Source organism: Clytia hemisphaerica, unplaced genomic scaffold (assembly GCF_902728285.1).
Source record: "Clytia hemisphaerica strain Z4C2 unplaced genomic scaffold, Clytia hemisphaerica genome assembly, whole genome shotgun sequence".
NCBI classification, from domain to species: Eukaryota; Metazoa; Cnidaria; class Hydrozoa; order Leptothecata; family Clytiidae; genus Clytia; species Clytia hemisphaerica.
The window spans coordinates 142281-153957 of NW_027104620.1; the positions used below are offsets into that span (position 1 = coordinate 142281).

The 11677-nt window shown below is 35.3% G+C and overlaps 1 protein-coding gene across 1 annotated transcript in view; it reads left to right on the forward strand.

Annotated features, from left to right (window-relative positions):
* Positions 1-9833: 9833 nt before the first annotated feature.
* The window catches only part of LOC136824666 (uncharacterized), a 108047-nt gene continuing 106203 nt past the window's right edge, over positions 9834-11677 (forward strand). Inside the window, exons 1-2 of the mRNA XM_067080658.1 lie at positions 9834-9945; positions 10854-10953. Coding sequence (XP_066936759.1) covers positions 9887-9945; positions 10854-10953 — 159 coding nt within the window. The 5' untranslated portion in view covers positions 9834-9886. The remainder of the gene's footprint in view (positions 9946-10853; positions 10954-11677) is intronic.

The following is an 11677-nucleotide window of genomic DNA, read 5'->3' on the forward strand; positions in this document are numbered from 1 at the left end:
ATAATGTGAATTCCGGTTATTTGTTTTTCAAGATTTATAGTTCCGGTGAGAAAGTCTCTTTAATTTAATCGAATGTTTCAATTTGGGAGGGGTTGGCAGACTTCCAGGCTATATTCTGAGCATTATTGGACTATTTTTGAACTTTTGAATCCTCAGATCCTAGGTCCTAAGTCTTAAATCTAGCATTAAAACTCAGAGTTAAAACTCTACCTTTTGAACGTACTTTAGAGCACTTACAAATCGATTGTGGTTTCAAAACGGTTTTTAGGGGTATTTTGTGGAAACAATAGTTTTTCGCTAGAATTGAAATTATAAGAACTATATTTAAGATCACAACTTTCCTGTCAGTTTAAATGATAAATTTTAAAGGTGCTGGCTTGAAATTTTCACAGTATTATCTTGATGTACTTTTTCATTGATTTCTAAAAAGATTTCACTGAAATATTACGAAGGCATTTCGAGGCACCTCATTAATTTTTGAGTTCTTTCAGCCCAGCCATTTTGTGCTTGTTTAGATTTCTTGGTATTGATTTTATAATTCAAGTGTATTATCAAGAGCATACCATTAATGTCTAAAACGCACTGAGAAGTAAGTATTAACGACAAAGCAATCAAATTCACCATTAAAGATGCTACATTACTGATTTCTTGATCAACAAATAGTCATCAAATACGACAGAGATAGAATAACAGAAATTCAGATGTTATCATTCCAGCCGCGGCTTTCTTATACTATGGTACGAATTAGACTTCCCGTTCGAGTTTGCAAGTATTAAAAGTGTACAAGTCTCTATCCAAGATAATTAACATTATTTAACTTTTTTTTTAAGGATTCAAAGAAGAGAACTCGATGAAAAGATCTGATTGGAGTAAATATCAAGTGGACTATGTTTTATCCGATCTTACTGGAAGAACTCTTGGTGGTTTTACAAATAACATGTTTACCGGCGACCAGTTCACATTGACGGTAATTGATATTTTCATCAGATTACACGTTTTTTTATAAGAACATTCAAAATTTTTGAAGCCTTCCGATGTTCTTAACTTTTTCAGTTTCAAGCCTAAAAATGTTCTTATTTTGACAATCTTTTGGATATTTTTCACCATTTTCCTAAGAAATATGGTGTTTTTGAGTCCACAAAGCATTAAAACGTTCTTAACTTATTCTTAACATTTTCGCTGTCAAAGCCTTATGTTCTTATATAATCTGTTCTTATAAAAAAAGCGATTACATCGCTGATGTTTTTAACTTATTGAGTTTTCAGCTTAAAAAAGTTGTTCTTAAAATATTCTTATTTTCACCATTCTGTGATTATTTTTGTGTGATTACCTAAGAAATTGAGTGTTTTAGAGTCCGTGAAGCGTTAAAATGTTCTTAATATTTTTTATGCTTTATCTTCTTATATACTACGCCTTTTCTCTTATAAAAAATATGTTATTTTTCAAGAAATCAAATTTAGCGTTTCACAACTTTACAATTTTTGTGTCTATTTCGTGCATATCAATGTCCAGGTAATCCCATGAGAAAATATAATCCACTTAATTCATGAATTCGTATTTTTTGGCGAAAACTTTCCTTTAAAATTATGATTTTCAGATAAAATTGAGCTAATTTTTGGTGAATGCTTCGTGAAGCCATTGTAAAAATTTTCAAAAATTATGACTCATGGAAATTAAATGCAAAAGAGTTTTGTGATTGTTTTGGCTCGCGAAATTTAATGCGTTCGGAGTATTTTCTTCGAGGCTCAACAACAATTATTACGAATAAAAAATTAATGAAGTAGGGTCTTTCCTTGATACACATTTTCGATCTTAGCCGCCAATCGCCACTCGGGCATTTTTTGGTCCATTTTACCATCCTAAAACCGTCCCAGTCTTTTTTTTGCACCTAAAGACAATAGAAAAAAGTGTAAAGAAAAGGATGGGATCGAGTTTAGGGTGGTAAATTAAATAATAAAATGGCACGCACCTGACTGCTCGACTACGGTCGAAAAGGTGTATTGATCCTTCTTTTATTGAAAAAAATAATTCACTTAAAAATGTATTGAGTACTTCTGTTGTATTCTTTTAGAGTAAAATCGGTGTCTGGAGTAGTATTAATAGTACCACCATGGAATTTATTATGGCGATGGAACTGAAAGAAATGAACAGCGAAGTGATATTTTGTTCGCATTTGAAAATGAAGAGCGTTAAACTCGAAATACAATACAAGGGAAAGAAAAAACAAGGAGAGCTCTTTAAGTCATTGCAGGGAGAGCTCAAGTCATTTAAACTGGATGGCTCAGTACAGATTAAAGGCGTTTGGAGAAAGGTAAGAAAATAAAAAACTGCAATCTATGTCTAAAAAAAGAATCTATTTACGATAAGTATGCACTCTTTTTTCTTTTACCTATAACTTTTGAAAGATTTCTTCAATCTTTAAAAATTTGGTATCATTGGAAAGATACAGTTAAGGAGTGGAACAATTTGAAATAAAAAGATCTTTAAAAAAATACTAAAAATGAAGATAAAAATGAAGAAAAAAAATGAAGATCTTGTAGAAAAGTCCTACAACTATCATTTCACTGAAGTAAATCCTTGATCATCGAACGATATCACTGTGAAAAAATTTCTCAAAAATATTTATTCAGTCAAAAGATATCAAACACTGTAACGTGCTAAAGCACTGGGCTCAACTTCAGTATACGCGTGAATGTGAAAGGCCCAATTGTAAACACTTTTTTAAAAAGGGCAATGGGTACTAGGGATAAGAGAAGGCCGATTGTAAACCCGTGGTGAATGGTGATTGGATTAAGAGAAGGCTAAGTCGTAAACCCATAGGGTGATGAGTAATCAGGACTAGGGAAGGCTTAAAATTGTAATCCAAAAGTGATGGTTACTCGGAATAAGGCAGAGCTAAATTGTAAACTTTGGTTGATAAGCCTACGTGGCGATCGTTCACAGGAAAGGGAAAGGCTCGATTGTAAACCCAGATAGATGGATACTTAGCAGGATTAGATAAGGCTCAGTCGTAGGCAATTTCAGGAATAAACAAAAATCGGAATGAAATATCTAAATTGCAAAAATTCAAGTAGAAAAATTTAAGGCATTGACACTTGAAAAGTTAAAAAATGATATTTGACGTCAATAAATTCATTTTTACGTCAATGAATCTAAAAAAAAATTTAAAAAATATTTTTTGACGTCAGTTATTTTGACTTTTATGACGTTAAATAAGCGCAAAATCCCGGTAAAATGGGGATGACTCGCGAAAAAAGCGAAATTTAAAAAAATGAGAAAACTACCCTTAAGTTTTAACATAAGGAGGGCGTGTGCCAAATTTCAGCTCCGTAATAGCTCAACTGAAGTTGAGAATAAATATTTTAGCAAAATTTCTTCACCGTGATGACCTCCTAAGATCAAAGAATCAAAAATTCTAGCACTTTTCTACAAAGATTTTCATTTTTTCTTATATATTTCATCTTCGTTTTTAGAATTTTTTTAAAGATTATTTTTTAATTTCAAATTGTTCCACTCACAAATATCTTTCCAACGATACCAAATTTATAAAATTTGAAGAATTCCTTCAAAGGAGTGCACACTTATTGTGAACAGACTTTAGCATAATATTTTGAAAGCCAACGCTCATTTGACGGCCATATATTTGGTAAAAAATTGTTTTATAATTTTGTCTGACACTTTCATATTCAAAGTATAATGCTATAAAAGATTCCTTTAACCCCCTCCCCGTATACTACCTGCAGTTTTGTAAGGGTCTTCGACTGAGATTATAAGTCAAAGAGATTACGTCATCCCTCCCCCTTCCCCACGGTAATCCATAATTCTTTCCGCATAAAACGCACAAAAAGGAAAACTTGTTTCTCTTTTAGGGTGTATGATATTCTTTTAACAGGAATAAATACCTAAAAATCCTCAATTTTTCCACCCACAAAAAGGGAAATTCTTATTTCGGGGCGTGGCTATTGAAAGAAAAAAAATTGATATACCAATACAAAGATACCATGCTGTAACCTGAGTATCAGAGGTTGAGAATATTTCAACCTCTGAAGACCAATAATAGAAATTTTATCGCGCAAGTGTCAATCTAATCACTGTAGAAAAAATCAAAGATGAAAAGTAAATATTACCATAGTAATGTCTAGCAGACTGTTTCAGTATGCAGTTTACTATTTACGAATTCCCCCAGAAACCTCCAAGTGAAATTGAAATGAGTTTCTTTCAAAATAAATCTTTTAAACGTGATCCCCCAAATGTATGACAGTAATTACTAAACTTTTGATACACCTTTCCCGTAATTCGTAAAACTAGTGCGCGCGCATTATTTTGATGCTCTCCACCGTTTGGTCTCTGGATGTAAACAAACTCGTTTTTGCCTGCGTTTCCTTAGGGAAATTTGGTTTTTTAAGCTTTTCTTAAGTTTTGTCGAACAAAACCCCCTCAAATTTTAGTATGTTCAATCTATTCATGATATTATTCCACCCTGAAAATCTCTTCCCAAAAGAAGATCGCTATCGAAAGTTAGAAGCTGAAAACCCACTTTCCCTGAACCCTCGCATGAAAAAACGCGTTTGTTTACCTCCCGAACAATTTTATACACAACGGTGGAGCGCACATTTTCCCGGGTGATTTCTGAGAAGTTTGAATTACGGGAAAGGTGTATTATGGAAATGTCACTTTGATTGAATCGAAACAATAGATAGACATATGTTATGATTCTCTATCACTGACTGTTTGAAAAAAGCATCGATGACAATTTTTAGTTGTGTTTTCAACGACGGGAATAAAAATATCAACTTTGAACTTCATCCAAGATCTTGGATGGTCGTCATGGTTACTTTTCGCTGCGTTGATTACGCGCTGAATAGAATCTGGATTGGTCGGTACAGCGTCGATATATGATTTCGACCTGTGCTTTTCACGGTAACCATCCCGGTACACAACGGGACACAACGTTATATCAACGTTCATCTAGTGTTCACAACGTTATATCAACGTTCATCTAGTGTTCACAACGTTATATCAACGTTCATCTAGTGTTCACAACGTTTATAACGGTAGATGAAGGTCGAAACATAGTTGTATACCGTCTGGGGCTATAGTAAAAACTTTATTCAGGCGAGACCAATTTGATTGGTTGTTTTACGGGCCCGATCAACCCTGAAATTTCAAAAAATCGAAATAAAAATGACTCCCAAATTTTCGAAATAGTGTTGGTTTTTTGAGATTTTGAGAATTTTATGTTCTATATTTCATTTTAACCATGAATTCGACCTTTTTGTACCTTTTCATTTTCTATTTTCATTTTTTATTTTTCGCCGACCGACCGACCGACCCTCTTTTTTGGGTAACTTGGCCCGTAAAACAACAAACTAAATTGACCTCGCCTTAGAAAAAGATTTTAAGAATTCCTTTTTCCTGTTATTTTATTTCTATACCATCAATTATCTTTACATAATTAGTTTGAAACAACCGGAGATGGTGAAATCCTGGACAATGGAAGTATCGGATTTACAATCACAATGAACAACAACCCAGTTTCTTTTTCTGATTTTGGTGCTGATTTTCAAATTCAACTGGGAGGTGAACTTTTTATTACCCTATTGGGAAGTACTGTCATTAGGCTATACGACGCCCTCCAGCACGGTTAGCGAGAGGGCGGATTTGAGACAATAACAGAACAAGTACGTCGAACACATGCGAAGGAGTTCAACGCTTGTAAAAAGAAAATGAAATTAGAATTACAAATATCCTCTTCTGATAAGTTCGACATTGGGCTAAAACCGCCCATAAAGACTTTTTTATACATAGGAATTGCTGAAGACCTAAACCCCCCGTGGAGTGATATGGAAAATCTTGATTTCCAATAACAATTGGTCAGTGTTCCTTAGACTTTTTTCTTTCGCAAACTGCCAATTTGGTGTTGGAGAAATTCTGCAAATTAATAACAGTGATTTGCCTCAAAAACCTTCTAACCTATTTTTGTCTTTTGATACAACCTCATAGAAATTGCTGGACAAGGGGATGCAATTAAAGCAGGTGCATTTGGAAATTACATCATTACTGGCACATCGACAGTAAAAGGCTATTATAATTTAGACGGTGATTTCCAACTAGTTTTGAGTGCTGATATGCCGGCACAATCGCACAATACTGTTTTCAAATATGCTGGCACAAGAGCTCACTTTTTCGTTTCCTTGTAAGTATAAAAAGCAGACGAGATGGAGTTTTTATAAGATACTTTAATGATTAGTCAAAAATGACGCGTTCTTTAGAAAAAGTAGCAAATTTTTTTTTATTACTGGCTAACAACCAACCAATAAAATAAGAGCTTGTAAAAACTCCATATCGTCCCATAAAAAGACACCACAGACACGAGTTTTTCACAGTTCCGTCTGTAACTTCTTCCCGGGGATGGGATATTGGAGTTAGGTGAGGAGTACACGCTTTTCTTTTTATAAGAATAGTGTACTTTGAATGAGGGCCAAGTATTCTTAAGAAAGTGTCGAAATTGAAGGTGAAATATTCTTAACGTATTCTTAATAATAATAATAATAACGATATATTTCACAGTATCTCCAAAGTTTTACAATTGGCTCTTCACCTGGAAATTGAGTATGACAAATATATATGTAGCGTAAAAAAAATATGATGTTCATTAAAAATACTGAGACCGGTTGTAACTAGAGACTAGAAGGCTAAGAGTTGGTAAAGGCAAGTATGTTCGATCAAATACCGTTGTAGAGTAGTATGAGTTTGGCAAAAGTAGATTGAGTGAACGTAGTACTAGTCGCTTGTGCAAGACCGGTGTAAAACCAAAGTTTGAATTTAGATTAAGCTATAAAATACTACAAAACTGATACAACTATTGATAACAACTAATAGAACTAATTCCTCCATGGACAGTAAAATAAAGCACCTTTTTTTATATGAGCGTTCCATTTCATATCCTCACTAAACGTTATACCGAGGAGTTTGAATGTTTTGACACGTTCGATGTTTTTTTCGTCAAGCGATTTTATCTCGTATTCAAACTGGTGTCGTCTGGCCATTTGTTGTGTCGAGAATAGCACGGTTTTCGTCTTTTTCGAATTGAATAGAAGATTCTGGGTTTTCGACCATCTCTGGAGATCTTTGATGTCATTGTCGATTTTTTCAGTACACTCTACGAAGTGTTGGGGTCTTGTGTGACGATACAGGCTGGTCTGCATATTGCATACACTCCGCATCAGTATTTTTTGACATGTCATGAAGGTAGATATTAAATAGAACAGGGTCGAGGATACTTCCTTGGGGAACACCATTCAGTACGGTAAGTCTTTTCGATTCCTTGTCATTGATCTGTACGAATTGTAGACGGTTTGATAGGTAACTTGCCATTAGTAGTAATGCAGACTTTGAAAAGTTAAGTTTATGAAGTTTTTCAATCATTATTTCGAAATCGACTGTGTCAAATGCTTTCGAGAAATCAGCCATAACAGAAAGAGTGACCTCACCACTATCCATCGCCTTGATTATATCACTCTTGATTTTCATACATGTTGTGATCGTACAGTGTCCTTTTCGAAATCCAGATTGGTGGTTGGATAGAAGTTTACGGGATTCGATGTGATCGACCATTTGAAGCATTAGAATTCTTTCGTATACTTTTGAAAGGATTGGCAGAATGGATATCGGTCGGTTATCTGACGGTTCACTTGGTTCATCGACTTTCGGAATAGGCGTGATCTTCGAGATTTTCCATTGGTTTCGAAAAGCATTCTCCTCGATTGCAGTCTTTACTATGTGACAAATTGGACTGGTGATTTCGTTAATACAAAGTTTTAAGAATTTCGAAGGTATCTTATCTTGTTCGGTGGAGCAATCATTACGGAGTGAGAGGATTGCTTTTCTTACGTCCGAGTAGGTGGGTTTAGAGAGGCTGAATGTGTTCGGATTATCAGGAAGTGTATCAATCAAGTTTCGCAACGTTTCTTCAGGCTTTAGGTACAGAGTTCAGTAGCCTTACTGCGGTTGTGTTATAATAAGTGCGTTTGGGTCAGCGTCGATACTCTTTGGGTTTGGATTTAAAATCCGGTTTGAGGCGATATGGTCTATTAGCGTACGGCCATGTCTAGTAGGTTTGGAGATATGTTGATCGAGACCATGGTTGCGTAAAAGTTCTTTATATTCTTGTGCGATCTCTGAGTTTTCTATCAAATCAATGTTAGTATCACCGGTGATGACTATAGGGCCAGTCCAGATTTTTGAAACGTAAACAAGCAGGGTATCGAGTTTGGTCAGCCACACACGCTTATCTGCTAGGGTAGGACTTGGTTGATACAAAGCAGCTAGGAGAAAAGAGTCGTGTTTACCTTTGATCTCCATCCACATTTGTTTGATTGAAGTGTCTTTTTCGGTGATATTGTCCCTTATTTTGAATTTTACGGACTCGTGTATATACATGCCAACACTGCCTCCGCGTTTTTTATATCGGTGACGGAATTTTGGGACGTAGCCGTCAATGGAGACATGATGGAGAAGCTTCGGGTTGTCCTTCAGTCAGGTTTCGGATAATGTGATGATGTCATATTTGTACGTCCAAACCATTCATTCAAAAGCAGAAAAACTCTTACCTTTTTAGACTTGACTTTTCTACAAACATGAGAAATGATCAATTTGAGAGTTTTGGACTTTTGAGTGAACATTTGGGTTAAAATTACATTTCTTCCTCAAAGCTTCAATTCATCTCTAACAAAGGAAGCAGTATTTTCTGTTAACCAAATACAAAATGACTGTATTCTTATCAAATTCTGTAAAATTCACCCTAGAGGGTAATATTAGGGTATTTTTACGATTTGGCCAATTTTCACCCTGATATTCTTATAGAAGATATTCTTATAAAAGAAAAAGCGTGTATGTACAGTTTGCATGCATGGCCTCCCAAAACCCAGTCTTAGAGAGGCAACACCTGCATCATCTATTACAATTTTTTCTCTGAAAAAGAAACAAATGTTCATAAATTCGTTAGTTGACCAACAGACCCTTCGAGAGGCTACTTTAAGAAATTTTAATTTTTGTAAACCTAAGAGATATTTTAGAAGGTTAAAAACTTAACCCTTATCATTCACATATACCAAGCACCCATTTGGCCCTAAGTACACCGCTCGTTTTGTTTGCAAGTATTCCTCTCCCCAGGAATCGTGCGTTATTTTTAAGATTGATTGATTAGGTCTTTGAAGTGAATGATCCGCCAATTTTGTCACTTTTACCACAGTGGTAGACCCAGTTCAATCTGAACAAGCAACAAATATAGCGGGAAACGAGAGGCGAAAAAATGTTCTTGATTGATCAAATTACCAGCGCTGAACTGTGGTCTACCTATTAAAGATGGCGAATTATTTTGCTGTAAGCACCTCTGTAACTGTTAACTCCACCCCGGGCTAACCTTCATTTTAAAATGTATCCCGTCTCCCTTAAATTATCCCCCTTTTAGTGCCCTTGTGCAGACAATAGGATCGTATGCTTTAGATATACGAGTCTTACCAAGAAAGAGAAACTCAGGGCTTATGTTACCCCCTACACTACTATTGATAAACTGATGGACGTATTGACTGGGGATGTAACCGAATCCTCCAGTTTTACAGCACTGGCTTCTTTACGTCGCAGAACCGTTAACGGCCCTGGCTCGTGAGAGTGACAGAAACTTGTCAATGAAAACATTCATAGGAAGTTGAAAATTTGATCATGAAAATTTCTTGCCATATTTATACATTTTAGTATGACTGTTAACGGAAAACGATCTACGGCACCAAAAGGCGCAAACATTTTCGAATTACCAGCAAGAAAGAATGTGATCGAAATATTAAATACTTTATTGACATTTCGTGTTGGTCTAGGTCGCTTACCAATGTTGAGAAGAATCCATAACAAACCATATTGTATTATCGCTTCTAAGATGGAAATTAAGTAAGTCTACCACTTTATTCATACGCAAAGGTCCTATCTTTACCACGAAAAGTCACGTGATATCCTTTCATCCAATAAGATTTCAACATTTCATTATATTCTAATTCTGACTAAGTTTTGCACTCTGATGATTTCGAGTACAGAAAAGTAGATAAAAACACCCCTGTGCCACAGACCCGGTGGACCCCCACCCCGGTGGAAAAATAGACCAAAAAATCGTCCCCGGTGGAAAAAATATCCTACAATTTCAAACGCACTGCAAAATTGCTCTATGATTTTATCCCCATTGAAAACTGAATGTAAAAAATTGCACTCCAAAACCATCCCCACTGGAATTTTCGAGCTGGAAAATATAGATTTTCTATCCCCATGGGCATTTTGATAGAGATTTTCATCCCCACTGAGGAAAAAAGTTCTACCGGGGCACTGAGACAGGGGTGTATAAAAGGATTCAACCATAATGTAATTGTTCACTTTCGTTTTCAAAAGTTATATGAAAATGAAAAATCAATAAAATGAGATATATTTCCAAAACCGATTTTTAAATTCAGGAAACTAAAATAAAAACACAAAATACCGTCTCAAATCTTGATCATAGTTTTCTGTTTATTTTTCTACGGTAGATATTTATTCGTTGTGTGCTCGATCAAAGGCAAGAAACTTTAATAAAACACTTTTATTTAAATTTCTTGATCAAAGTCAAAACTTCCAGTCTTCCATAGTACCCGGGCCACTTATCAGTGTCTGGATGGCACAAAATCAAAAAGCTATAAGGGTTAATTTTGAGAGGCCAATAAACACAAGAAGAATTTATGAACATTACATAAACGTTGAAACAACGTTATCTGAGATAACCATGTAAAAAATGAAATCAATTCATCTAATTCAATTTGGTTCATACTCCTTAGGTTGATGGGGCCCGATTTAAAAGATGCGATTTCAAGATGTTATCCAGATTTGAATGTTGTTGATCGAGCCATTCCCAAAGGATTGCATATACCTTTTACGGTAAGTGAAATGGCACGTGACGTTTTTGCAACGTTCATCTAACGTTATATGTGATCGTTAGATAAACGTTAAAATAACGTTGTATGCCAGCTGGGAAGTGAACCGCTAAACAGTTAAGGTTTTACGTGACTTATCATTACGTAATCTAAGCTGCCTGGCATCCACTATAGATTCGTGCTTCTATACTACCAGCGGTTTTGTAGAAGTCTGCGATTCAGGCTATGCGTAATCAAGACTTTTCTCTTGTCCTATGACGTGATATTAGAAAAGCTTTTATCGTGACGGCGTGATCAAGATTGTATTGCATAATGAAGTAAAATTTAGAGGCGAAAATTGTAATTTAGACTATTTTCGATATTTTTTGGGCAATGATGAATAATTGATCAATAAAATTATCAACCTTTGTGTGATGAAATATTTTTTTGGCTGTTTGCTAGTCTGAATCGCAGACCTCTAGAGATACATACTTCCTGTATATCAAGCAGCCTCTATAAGAAACTCTTTTCCCTAGAGATGAGCAGAATCGTTGCTATTTGCTTGTTTTGTAATGAGAATAAAATAACTGGTGTGATGCCGAGTACCGCTGGAGGCCTCTTTTAAAAATGAATATTTGAAATTCATTTCAGCTCAAAATGAAGGAAGCTTTGGGCGAGGAATGTGGTGCAACTGCCAAAGAAATAGCCGCCTTACCAGAAGAAATTGTCTTGAATACCAAAATCACAAT